This window comes from Oncorhynchus clarkii, chromosome 4 (assembly GCF_045791955.1).
Source record: "Oncorhynchus clarkii lewisi isolate Uvic-CL-2024 chromosome 4, UVic_Ocla_1.0, whole genome shotgun sequence".
Taxonomy (NCBI): Eukaryota; Metazoa; Chordata; class Actinopteri; order Salmoniformes; family Salmonidae; genus Oncorhynchus; species Oncorhynchus clarkii.
The window spans coordinates 35,680,377-35,702,913 of NC_092150.1; the positions used below are offsets into that span (position 1 = coordinate 35,680,377).

Sequence of the window (22,537 nt, forward strand, 5' to 3'; positions counted from 1 at the left end):
AATTGGTTGGACGATCTGACGGTTTTCTGGTTGGACTATAACCACAGAGGGAGTTTTCTGTGTTTGAGGAGAGCAGGGAAGAGACGAGCAAGCTGCTGAGTGAAGGAGTGAAAAAGTATCATCTTGTAATTAGTGGACTGGACTCAGAAAGAGGTGCTGGTTTAAGATAAGGAAAAGGAACAATCACCCTGGGTTCCCATTTAGAGGAAGTACAGGACGAGGAGGGTTACATGTCATTTCAACCAACCATTGACTGTTGTTTAACCAAGGATGGAAGTTGCTTGTGTTTGAGAAGAGCAGGGAAGACCTACCGTAGCTGCTGTGCGTGAAGAACACAGGTGGTTACATTACGGTTTAACCAGCCATTGACCATGGTTGACCGCTCTGCTGCGGAACCCACCATGAGCTCCAGTCTGGTCAACTCTCTTGCCAAGGTGTACGACCCCAACCCTCTTCATGGTCAGAAACTGGCCGGGACAAAGCTGATACGTTCACCCACTGGACCTGACAAACAACCCCAGACACCGTCCTCACCCTCTTCCTCCTCCTCCTCCTCTTCTCCGGTCATTGTTACATGGTGCGTTGAGACTGAAAGCCGCATGGACTCTCTAAGCAGCCAGATGGAGCGTCTGCTTAACCTCCAGGAGACTGTCATCACCCGGCTGGACGGCCTGTCCCGGGACCTGGGGGGCGTGGGGAGGGAGGTGGCCTCTCTCCGGTCCGGAGCCTGGGGGTCGGCTGGAGGTCTGGGCCAGACCCAGGGTAAGACCCAGACCCAGGGGGTGGAGGTGGAGGGTCAGGCCCAGGAGGTGGCTGCGGCCTGTAGGGTGCTCCAGGGGGTGGTGCAGGAGGCCAGCCAGCGAGTGGAGCAGCAGGGGAAGAGGCTGGAGGGAGTGGAGAGGCTGGTGGAGGGAATGCATCAGGTCATCGGTTTCATCGGTGAGGTGGTGAAGAGCTCTCTGCTGGCTGAGCTGCTGCTTAACAAGCCTGGAGGCTGTAAGGGGGCTAAGGCCAAACAAGCCAGGAAGGTGAGTTTGTATGGGACACTACACACACCACACACGCCCCGAGGAAGGCGTTAGCTGAAACGCATGCCAGTGTGCGGTGTATAAAGACACGTTGCTATGAAAGAGAATTATTTAAAAGCTTCAATTGTAAATCATAATCACGTGAGTGCTGACCCTTTTTTTCCTCCATTTGTATATTGAAGCCAGGGCTCTGTATCTTAATATCAGGGCTGACACACGCCATTGCTGGTCCTCTTTGTATCTTCATTTGAGGCTTCGCTAGCTTGAATCACCACTCAAAACTTTGAATGTCCATATTCAACCCTGGTCATATCGTCTACACAGCATTGGAGAGGACTATAGTGTCTGTGAAATGAGAAAAAAAATGATTGATCTCTGGGAGTTAATATTAGGGTTCCTTAGCATTATGTGAGCTAAATTCAGTGTCCAGTGAAGGAGTCTAGAAGTCAGAGACTGAGCCAGACATTTATAGAGGATAATTGTGTTAGTGGATAACTCTCTGAATGTGTGACATGACTTCTCATGATTCATCAGTCTACCAGTTGGACAGTTGGCTTTGTGGAGGCATCTCCACATATCCAGCATTACACTGTGCATGTCAACCATGCGTAGTCATTTAACTATCCTTCAACCATTGTATGGAAGTCCTATTCTCAAGGCTGAGATAATATTGCCCCAACCTAGGACTAAAGGCAACTGGAGTGCTCGTGGGGTTTTTAGATGACTGGTATTGATTTTATTAACACTTTAGAAGCAGCCAACATATTTTAGGTTTAACCAATGTCGAACCGCATACCATGTGTCTGTTTTCTTTGTGCTTATGTATTCAGGCTAATTTCATATTTACATTGTGTGTTTATCGTTGTGTGTCTGTAAGTTTGTGTGAACTGAACAATACTGTACTCTGTCTGTGTGCGTGATGTGCACACATGAGTCCGGTATCATTTATACCTGATTTCTGCAGATTCAGTAGCTCTTGTTGGGACATGGCATGTACCCCTGTAATTGATAGCAACCGTTTTACGGGCTCCTGAACAATTCGGCTATTTTTTTTTTTTTTTGCATTGATCATGATTTTTTATTTTTGGGCATAATGTTTCTGACACTGTTTACTATGACCGAAAAGAGCGTCTCGGCATCAGAATAGCTATGATTTGGATGAAGATTTCTACTTCAACGAATCAGAGGCCCAGGACATACTACTCACCCGGGACCAGGCCTTAATCCCCAAGACTCGGAAGAGAAAAAGGCGGCGTTAGAGAGGCCGATGTGAAGGCACCCTGACAAAACTACATTGGCGAGTACATAAACCGCATCCACCCTCCGTTCTATTGGCAAACATACACACACTCACTGGAGAACACACTTCATTCAAGACTATCCTCTCAACTGGACGTGAAGAACTGTAATATCCTATGTTTCTCAGAGTCATGGCTGAACACGGACGTGTTTAATATACTGTACATCTAGCTGGTTTTTCTATGCATCGGCAGGACAGAACGGCAGCGTCGGGTAATCTCAAGGGGGGAGGTGTGTGTCTCCTTGTTAACATTAGCTGGTGCACAATCTCTAATATTAAGGAAGTCTCGAGGTACTGCTCGCCTGAGTTGGAAAACCTCATGTTAAGCTGTAGACCATACTATTTACCAAGAGTTTTCATCCATTTTTTATTCACTGCCCAAACTGATTCTGGCACTAAAACCGCATACAATGAGTGGTATAGGGCCATAAGCAAACAAGAAAATGCTCATCCAGAGGTGCTCCTAGTGGCCGGTGATCTTAATTACGGAAAACTGAAATCCGTCTTACTTCATTTCCACCAACATGTCACCTGTGCAACTAGAAGCAAAAAACCCTAGCTCACCTTTACTCCACATAGAAACACATGCAAAGCTCTCCCTCACACTCCATTTGGAAAATCTGACCATAACTCTATCTTCTTGATTCCTGCTTACAAGCAAAAACTCCAACCGGAAGTACTATGTTCCAAGATTGATCCAATGTCATTGAGGAGTTTACCACATCAGTCACCAGCTTCATTAAGAAGTGCATCAACGATGTTGTCCCCACAGTGACCATACATACATATCCCAACCAGAAATCATGGATTACAGGTAACATCAGCACCGAGTTAAAGGCTAGAGCTGATGATTTCAAGGGGCGGGACACTAATACAGAAGCTTATAAGAAATCCTGCTACATGCTCCGACAAACCATCATGTAGACAAAGCGTCAATACAGGACAAAGATTGAATCTTACTACATCGGCTCTGACTCTTGTCAGATGTGGCAGGGCTTGCAAACTATCACAAATTACAAAGGCAAACCCAGACACAAGCTGCCCAGTGACGTGAGCATACCAGACGAGCTAAATGCCTTCATGCTCGCTTTGAAGCAAGAAACACTGAACCATGCATGAGAGCACCAGCTGTTCCGGGTGACTGTGTGATCATGCTCATTGCCGATGTGAGTTAGACCTTTTAAACAGGTTAACATACACAAGGCTGCAGGGCCAGATGGATTGCCAGGACATGTACTCAGAGTATGCGCTGACCAGCTGGAAAGTATCTTCGCTGACATTTTCAAACTCTCTCTGACCAAGTCTGTAATACCTACATGTTTCAAGCAGACCACCATAGTCCCTGTTCCCAAGAATGCCATGGTACACTGTCTAAATTACTATTGCCCCATAGCAATCACATCTGTAGCCATGAAATGCTTTGAAAGTCAGGGCTCACATCAACACCATCATCCCAGCCTCTCCCTCAGCGTCAGCAAGACAAAAGAGCTGAATGAAGGTCTACAGTAGCCACAACAGCACTCTGTAGGGTAGCACCATGGTGTAGCCGTAGGACAGCTAGCTTCCGTCCTCCTCTGGGTACATGGACTTCAATACAAAACCTAGGATGCTCATGGTTCTCCCCCCATTCCATAAACTTACCCAGTAATTATGACAACTTCCGGATGACGTCCTCCAACCTATCAGAGATCTTGCAGCATGAACTGACATGTTGTTCACTCAATCATAGGATCAGAAAATGTATCTAGTACTGAAATCATAAGCTATAGCTAGCTAGCAGTGCATAAAATGTGGTGAGTAGTTGACTCAGAGAGAGAGAGAGAATAGTTGAATAGTTTTGAACAAATCAATTTCTTCAGAAATTAAGAAGATGAGAGAGCGCGAGAGCAAGAGGGTGCTAGCAATATTTTTTTCCACTTTCATTTTCTTAGCTAGCTAATGCAGCTTGCTAGTTTAGAATATTGAAACACCCGGCTCAAACAGACGGGATGCTATGTTAGCTATCTGGCTATGACTATCCAACACTGGAACTCTTCCAAGTCAAGGTAAGCTTTTGTTTTACTAATTTACTTCCACCGGGGCCCGCTGGTGTAACTGCTAAACTGCTTAATAATTTTGCACACCCAATTTTTCAGTTTTTGATTTGTTAAAAAAGTTTTAAATATCCAATAAATGTCGTTCCACTTCATGATTGTGTCCCACTTGTTGTTGATTCTTCACAAAAAAATACAGTTTTATATCTTTATGTTTGAAGCCTGAAATGTGGCAAAAGGTCGCAAAGTTCAAGGGGGCCGAATACTTTCGCAAGGCACTGTATTCATGTTCTCATTACTCATATTGCATTTTTTGTTTTTTTATTATTACGTATTTACTTTTCTATTATTTCTCTATTTTCTTTCTCTCTGCATTGTTGGGGAGGACCAGAGTGAAGCATTTCACTGCTAGTCTACACCTGTTGGTTTTCGACGCATGTGACGAATAAAATAAAATAACATTTGACACACACAAACATACACACAGTCTTGCTTAACTAACCTTGTGGGGACACACAATTGATTCCCATTCAAAATACTATTTCCCCTAACCTCTAACCCTAACTCAAAACATAACCTTAACCCTTTCCAGTTTTTGTTTGTTAATTATTCTTGTGGGGACTTCTGGTCCCCATAAGTCTAGTTAGACACGCCACACACACACACACACACACACACACACACACACACACACACACACACACACTGAGATGACATGATAGCCCTGTACTGTTCCTGTCGAGGAGAGGATCTGTCCGACATGACAACCATGCTTCAGTTATGATGGCAACCGTAGCAAAGGCTACAAACACCTGCATATGTTTATGAGTAGTGAAAGATACAACTTAACTGTTGCTAACAGAAATGTGCTGCTGTATGCACACTCTGTTATATAATACATGCATGGAATCTGAACTAATAGCTTTCACAGATAATTAAAGCACCCTGGCCATATGTGCAAATTGTTGGTAATGGGAGGTGGAAACGAATGTGCCAACACTTTTGGAGTCTCAAATCTTTCCCTTCTAAATTTCTTTCCATCACTCCCTTCTCTTTACATTCACTATCATAGCATTAACAAGTCACATAATACGTTGTATGGACTCAACCTGTGTGCACTAACAGGGTTTAACATTACTTGTTGATGACTACCTCATCTCTGTACCACACACACATACAATTATTTGTAAGGTCCCTCAGTCGAGCAGTGAATTTTTTTCACCCACAAAAACCAGGGAGTCCAATGACTCGCAAAGAAAGGCATCTATTGGTAGATGGGTAAAAAAAAAAAAGCAGTCATTGAATATCCCTTTGAGCATGAAGTTATGAGTTATTAATTACACTTTGAATGGTGTATCAATACATCCAGTCACCACAAAGATTCAGGCGTCCTTCCTAACTCAGTTGCCGGAGAGGAAGGAAACCACTCAGGGATTTCACCATGAGGCCAATGGTGACTTTTTAAAACAGTCACATAGTTAACTTTGCTTGAAAATCTATGTCAAGACCTGAAAAAAGGTTGTCTAGCAATGACCAATTTGACAGAGCTTGAAACATTTTGAAAATTAGAAATGGGGAAATGTTCCACAATCCAGGTGTGGAAAGCTCTTGGAGACTTACCCAGAAAGACCCACATCTGTAATCGCTGCCAAAGGTGATTCTAACATGTATTGACTCAGCGGGTTGAATACTTCATAGCATTAACTAAGATATATTAGTGTTTTATGTTTCATGATTTTTTTCACAAATGTTCCTATTTTTTGTCCACTTTGACTTTACAGAGCATTTTGTATAGAACATCGACGAAAAAAATTAAACGGCAATTAAATCCATTTGAATCCTACTTTTTAACACAACAAACTGTGGAAAAAGTCAAGAAGTGTGAATACTTTCTGAAGGCGCTGTATACTTCGCACGTGTTTTGTTTAGTGGTACCAGGCTGCCTTCAGGCGAGTCTTGAGGCTGGTGGGTGTTCTAGAGCAAAACGAGACTCACCTTTTCCATAGAGGGGTCATATTAGTATGTAGCCCATACTGTTCGGACGATACAAACAGAAGTTGGCAGATCGGCGGTACCGACTTCAGAGGAGTCGCGTGATGCTTGTTGGTGTTCTTGAGAAAAACAGGTGACATGTAAGAGTCCATGAGAGTCTCACCTTTCCCTATTAGTTTGTAGGCCAAACCGTTCGGACATGTCTTCTGGTCTGACAAACACAGCTGTAGCTCGGCCACCTTCTAGCTAAGATGCAGAAGGCCGACATTGGAGGATGTGGGGGATTGAAACGCAGCCCATGCAAAAAAACAAATATATCTAGCTTAAACGGACAGCTTTTCATGGGGATTTCTTCGGTTTGCTATGAGAGTTTAATGTTTCTATGTCTCCTCCTATCTCCCTGTCAGCTGAAGGGCAATGGGATGAGGGATGGGAAGGACAAGGCCAAGCTCAGCCTGAAGTGCCTGAAAGCCCAGAAGAAGAAGCCTCCAGATGCATCAGGTAGCAGAGATAGACACACAAACTTCACCTCAACTTTTAACACAATGAAGCAGAATAAATGAAGTCAAATAAATATAAATGAACTAGAGCAGGAGTGCTCTTTGGCAAGACACATACAATGAAGTCAAATAAATATAAATGAACTAGAGCAGGAGTGCTCTTTGGTAATACACATCCAATGAAGGCTGCTCTTTGAAAGTAAGGATGATTGTTTCAGGAAAATAAAGATGTTGATGGGGTGAATCTACCCCAAAGCATGATGTTGTCTGCTCTGTTTGTCCCTCCTCAGACTCTGTAGAGGCCCTCCTTCTAGACCAGGTAGAGAAGCTCAACAGGCAGAATGCTGAGCGTTCCCATGGTAATGGGGTGGTTCTGGACATGCCCCACATCCCTGTTGTCCAATACATGGAAGAGGAGGAGAAGAGGAAAACCCCTGAGCAGGAGGAAGAGCAGAGGGCCAGAGAAGAAGGGGAGGGGGATATATTTGGTGAATCTGACCCCGAGGAAGAGGAGGGAAGAGAGGGAGAGGCACTGAAGATTAAGGTGGAGCACGTTCAAGAGGAAGACGGGGAGAAGAGAGGGGAAGGAGGGGAGAAAGAGTCATCAGAACCTCTAGGAAGGTACCTTTCGACACTCAACCCATCTTATGACATTACTACTATGACTGTAAATCTCAACTTCTGTATTCGCTTACCAAAATAACTACTGGCAGTTACTTGCTTAACACAATTGATAGTTGTTTTGATGTTTGTTTGTTATTTAGTTCTGCGGAGTTAGGTGAGGTGGCTGCCAGCAGTAAACGTGGAATCAAAGAGGAGTATTGGGTGAAAGATAACTTGAAAAAGAGTCGAGTGGAGGAAAGGAAAGAGGGGGGAGAGGAGGAAGAAGGAGTTCCTGAGGGTTCAGAGCTTCAGGCTGCCCAATCAGAGGCAGAGAAGACGGAGAAGGAAGAGGAGGTGGATGATGGACAGCCAAAAGAGTATATCATTGGTAAGGTTCATCATTTTTCAGAATGGGAAACTGGCAAATGTTTGAAAACAAAGCTAATTTGGACTTTTGTTGTCATTCTGGCAACATTCCTAAAATAAAATAGGGTAGTGAGATATTTTCTGTAAATTAAGTTAAGTATCTTGATATTACCCTGGATGGGCAAGCAGTCTGATAAACATTCAGAAACTTTCTAGTTAGGGACATTAGACTTAGACTTTCAGTCACTCAACCCACAGATCACATTACATTAAAGGGTTACTTCTGACTACTTTCCCAGAGCCAGATTAACTTGTGTATAACATGTTAATGTCTCCGTGCCCAGAATACAGGAAATTAAAGGAAATTTCAATAGCCTATGCTAGTAGATACAGTTGAAGTCAGAAGTTTACATTCACCTTAGCCAAATACATTTAAACTCAGTTTTTCACAATTCCTGACATTTAATCCTAGTAAAGGTTTCCTGTCTTAGGTCAGTTAGGATCACCACTTTATTTTAAGAATGTGACATGTCATAAATAACAGAATAATAATAGTGAGTGATTTATTTCAGCTTCTATTTCTTAAATCACATTCTCAGTTTACATACACTCAATTAGTTTTTGGTAGTATTGCCTTTAAATTGTTTAACTTGGGTCAAACGTTTTGGGTGACCTTCCACAAGCTTCCCACAATAAGTTGGGTGAATTTTGGCCCATTCCTCCTGACAGAGCTGGTGTAACTGGGTCAGGTTTGTAGGCCTCCTTGCTTGCACATGCTTTTTCAGATCTGCCCACAAATGTTCTATAGGATTGAGGTCAGGGCTTTGTGATGGCCACTCCAATACCTTGACTATGTTCTCCTTAAGCTATTTTGCCACAACTTTGGAAGTGTGCTTGGGGTCATTGTCCATTTGGAAGACCCATTTGCAACCAAGCTTTAACTTCTTGACTGATGTCTTGAGATGTTGCTTTAATATATCCAAATAATTTTCCTACCTCATGATGCCATCTATTTTGTGAAGTGCACCAGTCCCTCCTGCAGCAAAGCACCGCCACAACATGATGCTGCCACCTCCGTGCTTCACGGTTGGGATGGTGTTCTTCGGCTTGCAAGCTTCCCCCTTTTTCCTCCAAACATAACAATGGTCATTATGGCCCAACAGTTCTATTTTTGTTTCATCAGACCAGAGGACATTTCTCCAAAAATTACGATACGCTAGTCTGGGTTTTTTATGGCGGTTTTGGAGCAGTGGCTTCTTCCTTGCTGAGTGGCCTTTCAGGTTATGTGTATGTCAACTTCTGACCCACTGGAATTGTGATAGTGAATTATAAGTGAAATATTCTGTCTGGAAACAATTGTTGGAAAAATTACTTGTGTCATGCACAAAGTAGATGTCCTATCCGACTTGCCAAAACAATAGTTTGTTAACAAGAAATTTGTGGTGGTTGAAAAACGAGTTTTAATGACTCTAACCTCAGTGTATGTAAACTTCTGACTTCAACTGTACCTGTAGACTTCCAGACTATACACTAATGCTAGTTAGCAACTTCCTCCAAGCTGCAAGCAGAGGTATAAAAATGGTATCCACGAGTTCATCTGACTCTGGGGAAATGGATTGCCAAATTCCCAAGGTATCCCTTTAACACCATGCATGTATGAACTTCACACACATGACACAGCTGGCATATTGGATTATGAAATGCTGGCATTACGCCATATGATCTGTTTGGTTACTAAGAAAGGAATCTGTCTTCTGTATGCTCCTCCCTATCCTCACTTCTGTCCCCTCACACCCTTTCTCCCCATGTCCATGATATCCCTTATCCCTTTCCTCCATCTCTCTCTCTCTTCTCTCCAGACTCTAGCCCTCCGCCAGCAGCCCCCTTTGACCACCGCATCGTGACTCCGAAACCTCACCAGGTTACTACCTTCTACGCCATTAACAGAGAGGAGGTCCTTGGAGGGTGAGTTGGGAGGAGAGAGAGAGAGACATGGAGAGAGAAAGGATGGCAGGCCCAGGCAGTGAATCCATAATACACTCACAGTTCAATTAGACCCACAAACACACACTACACTGAAACCCCCAACCTCCGCTCTCACAACATCACAGTCAGGCCATTTATTTTTACTCCACAGTATGTGAAACAACCCCCCCAGTTGGAATGAAATCAGGGGAAATCTCACACTTGTGGTGGGGCCAGTTACAGTATTTTCCAGAGCTGTTTTAAATGCCTTCTCAATGGCAGATGATTAGACGGCCCAGGGGGCATTTATTACGCAATGACAGAGTGTGTGTGAGTACGTGCAGGCAGCGGTAGAAAAAGTACCCAATTGTCATACTTGAGAAACATTTAAGATACCTTAATCGAAAATAACTCAAGTAAAAGTGAAAGTCACCAACTACACTACTTGAGTAAAAGTATACAATTATTTGGTTTTACATATACTTAAGTATTAAAAGTAAAAGTGTAAATAATTTAAATTCCTTAATATTATGCATGTCAGACATCACAATGTTTTTTAAAATTACGGTTAGCCAGGGGCACACTCCAAGACTCAAACATAATTTACAAATGAAGCATTTTTATAAGCGTTCAAAATTTAACGAGTACTTTGGGTGTCAGGGAAAATGTATGGAGTAAAAAATACATTATTGTCATTAGGAATGTAGTGACGTAAAAGTACAAGTAATCAAAAATATAATAGTAAAGTACAGGTACCCCGCCAAAATGACTTAAGTAGTACTTTAAAGTAGTTTTACTTAAGGACTTTACACCACTGTGTGTGTGTGTGACAGGGGTGTCTGATGCAACCAGCCAGTGTTAAAGCCAGTGTGTGTGTGTGTGTGTGTGTGTGTGTGTGTTTTTACACCACTGTGTGTGTGTGTGTGACAGGGGTGTCTGATGCAGCCAGCCAGTGTTAAAGTAAGTGTGTGTGTGTGTGTGTGTGTGTGACAGGCCTCTCTGATGCAACCAGCCAGTCAGCCAGTGTTAAAACCAGTGTGTGTGTGTGACAGGCCTCTCTGATGCAACCAGCCAGTCAGCCAGTGTTAAAACCAGTGTGCATGTGTGTGAGACAGGCCTTTCTGATGCAACCAGCCAGTCAGCCAGTGTTAAAACCAGGCTCTGTATCTGCTGAATACTGTATTACTGCTCTGCACGCTAACACATCTCCCAGATAGCTGCAATAGTGACACATAATTTATATTACTGATTGACGTCATTACAGAGAGAGAGAGAGAGAGTGTGTTTGCCGTGCCTACGCCCTACAATGACAACCCCAAAAGCCTGATATAGAAAATAAACATTACTATAAGGTTATTACTGTACTATCCTTAGCCTAGACAAAAAGAACAGGGTGTCATCACTATTTATGAACGTGTTTCTCTGTTTGTGACTTTGGGTCCATAGGGGACGTTTTGGACAAGTCCATAAATGCGTAGAGAACTCTTCTGGACTGATGCTGGCTGCCAAGATTATCAAAGCCAGGAGCCAGAAAGAGAAGGTAAAGACCTTGATCTAAATATTAGACCTGAAACAGATACTTTAATAGAGGCCTCCCAGGTATATATTTCAGAAATCGATGGCATATGTTGTAAAGAATTCGTATGTCCTAAATGACACCCCATTCCCTATCTAGTGCACTACTTGTGATCAGGGCCCTGGTCAAAAGCAATGCTCTACATAGGGAGTACAGTGCCATTTGGAAAGGGGCCATTATGTCAATTGTACAGTATGTGTCCAATGTCCCCTCCATGAAGATGGAAGGATATTTTATAATAGCACAACGCCATAAAGAATAGAGAAACATTTTTAAATAGATATAGCTTAATCCCCCCTAATACTCACGGCACATGAGTCAGTCTCATCTCAGCTTAGTGTGACATGTGAGATGAGATAGCCATCAGATAGATGTCTGTTGCAGTGCATCGCTGAATGGCTACGTTGTCATTTCAGATATTCATAAAGTGTAGTTAACCAGGCTCAAAGCCGTAGCTGGCTCAAGTTTCTGTGTGGTGCTGTAGGTCTCAAAAACGGACCTTGTTGGGTCTGTCTGTCTGTCTCTCTGTCTCTCTGTCTCTCTGTCTGTCTGTGTCTAAAGTATTGGCCTGTTTCCCAGGACGTGGTGAAGAATGAGATCCAGGTGATGAACCAACTCAATCACGCCAACCTGATCCAGCTCTACGCTGCCTTCGAGTCACACCACGACATCATCCTCGTCATGGAATAGTGGGTCTCCCTCTCTCTCTCTTATTCTCTGTATATATACAGGTATATACAGTGCCTTGCGAAAGTATTCGGCCCCCTTGAACTTTGCGACCTTTTGCCACATTTCAGGCTTCAAACATAAAGATATAAAACTGTATTTTTTTGTGAAGAATCAACAACAAATGGGACACAATCATGAAGTGGAACGACATTTATTGGATATTTCAAACTTTTTTAACAAATCAAAAACTGAAAAATTGGGCGTGCAAAATTATTCAGCCCCTTTACTTTCAGTGCAGCAAACTCTCTCCAGAAGTTCAGTGAGGATCTCTGAATGATCCAATGTTGACCTAAATGACTAATGATGATAAATACAATCCACCTGTGTGTAATCAAGTCTCCGTATAAATGCACCTGCACTGTGATAGTCTCAGAGGTCCGTTAAAAGCGCAGAGAGCATCATGAAGAACAAGGAACACACCAGGCAGGTCCGAGATACTGTTGTGAAGAAGTTTAAAGCCGGATTTGGATACAAAAATATTTCCCAAGCTTTAAACATCCCAAGGAGCACTGTGCAAGCGATAATATTGAAATGGAAGGAGTATCAGACCACTGCAAATCTACCAAGACCTGGCCGTCCCTCTAAACTTTCAGCTCATACAAGGAGAAGACTGATCAGAGATGCAGCCAAGAGGCCCATGATCACTCTGGATGAACTGCAGAGATCTACAGCTGAGGTGGGAGACTTTGTCCATAGGACAACAATCAGTCGTATATTGCACAAATCTGGCCTTTATGGAAGAGTGGCAAGAAGAAAGCCATTTCTTAAAGATATCCATAAAAAGTGTCGTTTAAAGTTTGCCACAAACCACCTGGGAGACACACCAAACATGTGGAAGAAGGTGCTCTGGTCAGATGAAACCAAAATTGAACTTTTTGGCAACAATGCAAAACGTTATGTTTGGCGTAAAAGCAACACAGCTGAACACACCATCCCCACTGTCAAACATGGTGGTGGCAGCATCGTGGTTTGGGCCTGCTTTTCTTCAGCAGGGACAGGGAAGATGGTTAAAATTGATGGGAAGATGGATGGAGCCAAATACAGGACCATTCTGGAAGAAAACCTGATGGAGTCTGCAAAAGACCTGAGACTGGGACGGAGATTTGTCTTCCAACAAGACGATGATCCAAAACATAAAGCAAAATCTACAATGGAATGGTTCAAAAATAAACATATCCAGGTGTTAGAATGGCCAAGTCAAAGTCCAGACCTGAATCCAATCCAGAATGTGGAAAGAACTGAAAACTGCTGTTCACAAATGTTCTCCATCCAACCTCACTGAGCTCGAGCTGTTTTGCAAGGAGGAATGGGAAAAAATGTCAGTCTCTCGATGTGCAAAACTGATAGAGACATACCCCAAGCCACTTACAGCTGTAATCGCAGCAAAAGGTGGCGCTACAAAGTATTAACTTAAGGGGGCTGAATAATTTTGCACGCCCAATTTTTCAGTTTTTGATTTGTTAAAAAAGTTTGAAATATCCAATAAATGTCGTTCCACTTCATGATTGTGTCCCACTTGTTGTTGATTCTTCACAAAAAAATACAGTTTTATATCTTTATGTTTGAAGCCTGAAATGTGGCAAAAGGTCGCAAAGTTCAAGGGGGCCGAATACTTTCGCAAGGCACTGTATATGAGTTTGTATCTGTGTCCTTTGAAATGTTTGAATCCTTCCGTTTGTAGTGTGATTTTGAAGATTCAAATAAAGTATCTAAAGTGTGTGTGTTTCTCCTCTTTGCGCTACACCATATATCACCGGTCTATATTCCTGTGTGTGACGGGATCTCTCTCCGCTCTACCATCCAGAATGTGCCTGACTGTATTTCTCACCTCTACACAGTGTGGATGGAGGGGAGCTGTTTGACCGGATCATCGACGAGAACTACAACCTGACAGAGCTGGACACGGTGCTGTTCATCAGACAGATCTGTGAGGGATTACAGTACATGCACAAGATGTACATCTTACATCTCGACCTCAAGGTATATGACACACACTTTAGGTCTTTGTTTGCCATTCAAATCGAATCCCATTTTATTTGTCACATGCGCCCGAATGCAACAGGTGTAGAAGTTACTGCGAACTGCCTACTTACGAGCCCTTAACCAACAGCGCAGTTCAAGAAATCTAGTTTTGAAAATATTTACTAAATAAACTGAAGTACTAAATAAAATAAAAAGTAACACAATAAGTTTACAATAGCGAGGCTGTATATGGGGGAGGGGGGTAAATGTAAATAGTCTGGGTGGCCATTTGATTAATTGGTCAGCAGTCTTATGGGTTTGTGGGTAGAAGCTGTTAAGGAGCTTTTTGGACCTAAACTCGGCTTTCCGGTACCGCTTGCCATGCGGTAGCAGAGAGAACAGTCTATGACTTGGGTGACTGGAGTCTTTAACAATTTTTTGGGCCTTCCTCTGACACGCCCATTATATAGGTTCTGGATGGCAGGAAGCTTGGCCCCAGTGATGTACTGTGAGGTACACACTACCCTCTGTAGCGCCTTACGGTCGGATGCCGAGCAGTTGCCATACCAGGTGGTGATGCAACCGGTCAGGATGTTCTCGATGGTGCAGCTGTAGAACTTTTTGAGGATCCATCTCTTTCCCATTTTCTCCTCCACCTGTGCACTTCTCTCTATTTATCTTTATTGAAGACCTTGCCTGTATCACCACCTTTCGGTCATTGTCTTAGAATAGGTAGCTAGTTTCTTTGTCTCACTCTTTTGTGTCCTTTCCTAGCCGGAGAACATTCTGTGTGTGAGCAGAGCTACGAACAAGATCAAAATAATAGACTTTGGGCTTGCAAGAAGGTAAGATACACATATCTACAGTATATATGGTCTATTTCTCTGTCTCTCTTCAGGGGCATTCTCTACATGTTCTTATTAACACTCTTCTCGCTTCATTCCCTCCTCCATCCCTGTCTCAGGTATAAGCCCAGGGAAAAGTTGAGGGTTAATTTTGGAACGCCGGAATTCCTAGCTCCGGAAGTCATCAACTATGAATTTGTCTCATTCCCCACAGACATGTGGAGTCTGGGGGTCATCGCATACATGCTGTGAGTCCTCATAACCAATAACATTTCCAGCGACATGGTTTTAATTCAATGTGCTGACACCTAAATAACACTATTCAAAGGAAACAAGCTCCCGCGCAACGGAGCTTGCATGGTATTAATAGCTAACGTTTCAGCCTCCTAGCCTTTGTCAGAGCTTTTGTGATCACTTATCCTCAATGTCATCACTGTGGCTCACCTCTCGCTGTGCCTCCAGGCTGACTGGTCTGTCTCCATTCCTTGGTGACGATGACAACGAGACACTGAACAACATCCTTGCCTGTCAGTGGAACTTTGAGGAGGAGGAGTTCACCGACATCTCTGAGGAGGCCAAAGACTTCATTGCGCGCCTGCTGATCAAGAGCAATAGGTAAAAGTTACTGTGTGTTACTTTGTGTGCGCTGTCTAAGGTTGTATTATTATTCAATTGTAGACCTGTTTATCCCTGCGATAGTGTGTGTTTCAATCATGCGTGTTTGTGGGTGTGTTCCCTAGTTGGAGGATGAGTGCCTCACAGTCACTGAAACATTCCTGGCTGTCAGACCGTAATCTTCACTACCGCCTGCATCAGAAGGTAAAACACACACACACACACACACACACACACACACACACACACACACACACACACACACACACACTACTTTCCATCCTTGAGATTTGTCTGGTATGATGCATTTAACCCATTTGTATCACAGTACACTAACATGGTAAACACACTGGACATTTTCTTACAGAAAAATAAGTGCCACTCAACGCACCCTCACCCTCCCCGAAAATCTAGACCGGTAAGCCCTCAAAACCACCCAGACAACCAGCTCACAAACCTTATTGACTTTCCTTTCATCTATATTAACAAATATACTGTAGGTGCCAAACATCAGGGGCTCATTCAGTCTTTCTTTTCTCCCCTCCAAAAGGACTCCCAAGACCCTGTGGGCACCTTATGATGACACGGGCAGGTGCCTATTGTTGACACTGGGGCCAGGGGCGGGGCCCAACCTGGACCAACACTGCTGTACCTGTATGGCTACTCGATCAAATCAAATCAAATCAAATCAAATTTATTTATATAGCCCTTCGTACATCAGCTGATATCTCAAAGTGCTGTACAGAAACCCAGCCTAAAACCCCAAACAGCAAGCAATGCAGGTGTAGAAGCACGGTGGCTAGGAAAAACTCCCTAGAAAGGCCAAAACCTAGGAAGAAACCTAGAGAGGAACCAGGCTATGTGGGGTGGCCAGTCCTCTTCTGGCTGTGCCGGGTGGAGATTATAACAAAACATGGTCAAGATGTTCAAATGTTCATAAATGACCAGCATGGTCGAATTATAATAAGGCAGAATAGTTGAAACTGGAGCAGCAGCACAGTCAGGTGGACTGGGGACAGCAAGGAGTCATCATGTCAGGTATTCCTGGGGCATGGTCCTATGGCTCAGGTCAGTTGAAACTGGAGCAGCAGCACAGCCAGGTGGACTGGGGACAGCAAGGAGTCATCATGTCAGGTAGTCCTGGGGCATGGTCCTAGGGCTCAGGTCCTCCGAGAGAGAGAAAGAGAGAAGGAGAGAATTAGAGAACGCACACTTAGATTCACACAGGACACCGAATAGGACAGGAGAAGTACTCCAGATATAACAAACTGACCCTAGCCCCCCGACACATAAACTACTGCAGCATAAATACTGGAGGCTGAGACAGGAGGGGTCAGGAGACACTGTGGCCCCATCCGAGGACACCCCCGGACAGGGCCAAACAGGAAGGATATAACCCCACCCACTTTGCCAAAGCACAGCCCCCACAACACTAGAGGGATATCTTCAACCACCAACTTACCATCCTGAGACAAGGCTGAGTATAGCCCACAAAGACCTCCGCCACGGCACAACCCAAGGGGGGGGGGGCGCCAACCCAGACAGGATGACCACATCACTACTCTCTGCACTGCCTCACATCCTCGCATTCGTTATCTTTGCACCGCGGCTCGCTATAGCTCTCGCCACAGATGGGAGGGTGTGAGGCCGGCAGGAAGTTTAGGGTTACATTTCTACCTCCAACCCCAGCCCCCTCCCACTCTGTTACTCTGGTCACAACATCACCAAAGACTCTCAGCTAACAAACCCAGCTAACAATGTCCACAGTGGCGTGCGGTTCACCATGCGATCATTCAGTCCTGCAAGCACAAGAAGAAGGAACCTTTGCCATGACAAGGGAAGAGGGGATTGCAGGTGGGGTGGCCAACAACTGTTTGTTCAGCAGCTGAATGTCCCTTATGGGCCAGTGTATTGCTCTCTTAGCTTCAGTTGGGTAACTGAAAGAACCCCGTTGGGACAGAGCGGACATGTGCAGCCCCCGGGATGAGGTTTAGTAGGAGGGCTTCTAGTCTGAGAGGACATCATGCACAGCCCCTCGGACCCAGTAAGGCATCATCCTGCTGAATGAAAGATGAGGCGTGGCGTGAAATAGCAAAGTGCCCGTTTTCCCCCAGTAGAAATTGTATCCAGTATTGATGTAGTATTTATCATATTGCAATGAATGTGGTGTAACGGTTACCTAAAACTTGACATTACTTGATAAAGAAACGTATGTGTTAATATGATGGCTACCGTCATAACAGTTTTGTGTAATTAATCAAGGTATTTTGCACAGTCACATGTTATAAGCATCATGCCCTGAACTTTAATGGATCACTATCGAGTACAAACGGAACCCCCATCATATTATTTATGTACATTTTCAGCATACTGTGGATGTGAAATACCTTATCATAGGTCTAGTTTACCAAGTCTTGTCATGCCAGTGCTTTTTTTTATTTATTTGAGAGGTTTTGAATTAAAGTCTGGTGTGGGAGCATTTATTTTCCTCGTATTTTCCTAGCATAGTTTCTAGAGTTAGGAGTGCTTTTTTTTCTTCTTTACATTTGACAATACTGTCCATTTCTTCTTCATTTGCCCCATTGAAGTTTGTTGTATTAATTGATTGAAATTGGAACATTAACAGATTATTCCTTAGTATTTGCTCTTCCCATTGCTGCTAACGTTACTTTCTCCTGGCACCACAGGTGTGAATTTACTATAAAACCACCTCTGTGCTTGCATGCTGTTGGCTTGACCTTTGACCCTGCTTTGCTTTGGCCATTTGGAGTAGCCCTCTCACCTTCCATGAAGGCATACTACTGAACACTACCTATATGTTTGAATAATTCATGTTTATCACTGAAGTTAGTCGCCATCCACTGGGCACAGATGTCAGTTCGACTTTTGATTTACATTTGGTTCAGTTGTCAACTAACGTGAATTCAATAATTATTTAGATTAAAATATTTATGTTAAAAGTTGGGTGAAAAAAAGACGAAATGCCCTCATGTTGACAACAAATCCAATTATACTGAACAAAAATATTTACACAACATGTAAAGTGTTGGTCCCATGTTTCATGAGCTGAAACAAGGGACATGTCCCCCCCACATTCTGAAATTGCATTTTTGTCCCCCCCAGTTTTATCATTGGAATGTGATACTAAACAGGCAACGGTGTGCTTTAGGACCATGCAGTCGCCTCCGAGCGGTCGGGTAGGCTGTTAGGAATGTTAATCCAACTGAAAACAAGTTCTAAAATAGGTGCACCTTGTGCTAGGGACAGTAAATGGCCACTCTAAAATTTGCAGTTTTGTCACACAACACGATGCCACATATGTCTCACGTTTTGAGGAAGCGTGCAATTGGCATGCTGAGTGCAGGAATGTCCACCAGAGCTGTTGCCAGAGAACTGAATGTTAATTTCTCTACCATGACCACATCCAACGTCGTTTTAGAGAATTTGGCAGTATGTCCAACCGGTCTTAAAACCGCAGACCACATGTAACAGTCAAGGACCTCCACATCTGGCTTCCTCACCTGCGGGATTGTTTGGGAACAGCCACACAGACAGCTGATGAAACTAAGGAGTATTTCTGTCTTTAATAATGGCCTTTTGTGGGGAAAAACTAATTCTGATTGGCTGGGCCTGACTCCCCAGTGGGCGGGCCTATGCCCTCCCAGGCCCACCCATGGCTGCGCCCCTGCCCAGTCATGTGAAATACATAGATTAGGGTTGAATTTATTATTTTCAATTAACTTACTTCCCTATAGGGACTGTAAATCAGTGAAATTGTTGACATTTTTTGCACGTTGCGTTTATATTTTTGTTCCATATAGTTTTACATGTTGATTCAACATCATCACATAGATTTTTGGGGTTGAAATTACATGGAAACAACGCTGATTCAACCAGTGCCAGTCTATTTGTGCTCTCACACCAACTTCTTGTCACTCATTGTCATGTCAATTATAAGTAGCTTGACACTGACAGCAATGAAGTTGGCAAGAGCACAAACTGATCTGGGACCAGGCTATGAAGTTAGAATTTATGTTCATGAGTTGTCTTGGTTCCTAAACAGATTTAACTTGAAACGCAAGGCTTAGCGTCCATGAGAAGGGTATATAGTAGTATATTAGACCCAGGAGAGAATAAAACACATAAAAGAAGAGTTTATTCATTTATTTGTGTTCTACTGATTACATTTGAAGGAATTCTACTGTAGATCTAAATAAAATAACAATGTGTGTATTATTGCCTCGCTATTCTCAACCTATGGATAGTGGCTTGATTATTATTTGGTCAGATATTGATTGATTGTCAGATTATTTCTTGGTCAGATGTGCCCTCCATGATATCAAGTTGTTCTCTTCATACCCTTTCAAAGTGGAAAAGCGTTGTGAATTGTTACAAAATATGTGATTTGTTTTTACAAGTTTGTTTTCCTGTGATGATTCCTAGATAGAAATGTAGAAAGATAAATAAATAAAAATCCTGACATGATTTATTCCTGGTTTTACTCTACAATGTGAACAATACTTTAATTGACAGTATAGAGAAAGTTCATTGAAAGGAGTTATGGAAAATCGTGAGGCAGTAGAATCCTCCTATTTTCTACAGCAGGGATGGGCAACTTGTGTTTCCCCCACCTTGCGAGCAAAACATTTTAGCATCCCCCTTTTAACAGCGGAGAGAAAAAATATAGGTTTAGAGTTAATTTCCTGCAATTTTGCAAATTTTGCCATAGGGTTGAGGGAAACGTTTACAGTTTTTAATAGGATATTTGAGTGAGTAAAAAAATCAATGGGGGCCCATGGTCGGTAATTTGACCAAGTTCAGATAGCTGGCCGCTAGACTAATTTATGAATCTAAAAATGTTTTGCTGACATGGGCTATTTGAGTGACTGAAATAACAAGAGAAAAACTGCTGAATCACAACCAAATGTCCCCTCTTTTGTAGCCCTGTGGGATCCCTGTTGTACAGGGCATATCAATCGGTAATCATTTGGAGACTTTTGTTTATGTCTCATACTGGCCACCAGAGAGCAGTATTAGACGGCAACAATCAACACTCATACTGACTGAGGCAGCCCCATATTTCAAGCTCATGCTTGATTTGTTTAAGGTCCACATCATATTGCTTTGATAGTCCCTGGTGAATCAACACCATATTTCTAGTATTTTATATCTCTTTTTGAAGACGACATAGTTGCCTAAATATGGAGAAAACACATTTTTAAAATGGTATTTTATTTCACCTTTATTTAACCAGGTAGGCTAGTTGAGAACAAGTTCTCATTTACAACTGCGACCTGGTCAAGATAAAGCACAGCAGTTCGACACATACAACAACAGAGTTACACCTGGAATAAACAAACATACAGTCAATAATACAGTAGAAAAAATAAAAGTATATATACAGTGAGTGCAAATGAGGTAAGACAAGGGAGGTAAGGCAATAAATAGGCCATGGTGGAGAAGTAATTACAATATAGCAATTAAACACTGGAATGGCAGATGTGCAGAATATTAATGTGCAAGTAGAGAGACTGGGGTGCAAAGGAGCAAGATAAATAAATAAATACAGTATGGGGATGAGGTAGTTGGATGGGCTGTTTATGGACCCTATACATATTCTCTGGATAGGGGCTATAACAAAACCATTAACACTACTTCTTCAATGCCTATTTAGATGTACCTTTTTTTATTCACCCAACAGACGTAATCATTGTGAAACATATAGTTTCCCAAACTCGGTCCCGGGGCCACTCCTGGGTACACGTTTAGTTTTTTTTGCCCTAGCACTACGCAGCTGGTTCAAATATTCAAAGCTTGATGAGAAGCTGGTTATTTGTCACATCTGTGTAGTGCTAGGACAAAAACCAAAACGTGCACCCAAGGGGGCCCCAGGACCGAGTTTGGGAAAACCTGGCCTAAGGGGTAAATGTCTTGGCTGGTCAGACCTGATGCTGGTCCAATAGGACAAAAGTGAGATGGTGGCTAGACTATATCTTTCTATTAGGCCTACAGTACACGATCCTATACAACAAACCTACAGGTCTAACCTCTGCTTGATGCCTGTGGTGGGCTCATGATTAGACCACAGGACCTGACTTCTTACCATGGGTGTGCTGCTAGTGCTCCTTGTGCCCTGCCTCCAGGTATTTACCTTAAAACCAGGCCCTGAGCGATGCGGCGGCGGGATATGCGTGTCACGCAGAGCAAGATGAAAGCAGCAGGTTCTAGACGTAATTAGGCCCTCCAACTGAGAAGCCAATATATTCACTTCACTACGCTCACCTGAACAAATAAACTCTGAAGGGATGGCCGGATTGATGGGGGCGTTTTGATCATGTAGAGAGAGCGAGAGAGAGAGAGTGTGTGTGTATATTTGGTAGGTCAAAGAATAGAACAGAGCTGGTCGGTCACCCTGTGGTCAACCAGCAGTGTGAGAGGTTCCAATATGCCTATAGCTAAACTGTGGAATCTGATCCATTTCTACCGACATCAAAAACGAAACCAGTCACCCTTGAAACATAAACAAATGAACTCTAATTGATTTTAATGAAATCTACCTGATGTGTTTATTAATGTATAATGAGTGTCCAGCCTGATATAGCGGGGCTTTACACACAGCAGCTGCTTCAGGGTGAGAAGAGGACTCAGGAGAAGCCAAAGAAATCACATGTTGTACCTACACTCACATTTAGTTCCAGGGTCTGTAGGACAAAAGAACCACCACTCCTTTCTTTTGTCCTCTGTTCTTTTTTTCTTTCTGCCTCCTTCTTTCTCACTGCGTTTCACCTGGTGTGCATTACTTTCCGTGAGGTCAGCCAGGTAGGAGTCACTCCTGACAGGCAAGGAGAAAAATCACCAAACCGATTGTCGGTTTGTACAGTAGTGGGGGGGGGGGGGGGGGGGGGGGCTGTCCTTAGGGGGCCTGGCCCGCCCTACCATACCTCCTTGCTTGTCCAAATAAAATAATGAAATATTGATCATTTGACCGAGGTGCGCACCGAGAGAAAGACGCATCAATCTCAG

The 22,537-nt window shown here is 43.3% G+C and overlaps 1 protein-coding gene across 1 annotated transcript; it reads left to right on the forward strand.

Annotated features, from left to right (window-relative positions):
- The first annotated feature begins 162 nt into the window (after positions 1-162).
- LOC139406759 (myosin light chain kinase 3-like) lies at positions 163-20,020 on the forward strand. The gene is made up of 15 exons (XM_071149764.1): positions 163-1,028; positions 6,761-6,854; positions 7,144-7,474; positions 7,618-7,844; positions 9,682-9,787; positions 11,234-11,327; positions 11,943-12,052; positions 13,931-14,072; positions 14,829-14,899; positions 15,019-15,147; positions 15,362-15,514; positions 15,640-15,718; positions 15,882-15,932; positions 16,029-16,181; positions 17,069-20,020. The coding sequence occupies exons 1-14, from the start codon at positions 372-374 to the stop codon at positions 16,092-16,094; spliced, it is 2,310 nt and encodes a 769-aa protein (XP_071005865.1). The 5' UTR covers positions 163-371; the 3' UTR covers positions 16,095-16,181; positions 17,069-20,020.
- The last annotated feature ends 2,517 nt before the right edge of the window (positions 20,021-22,537 follow it).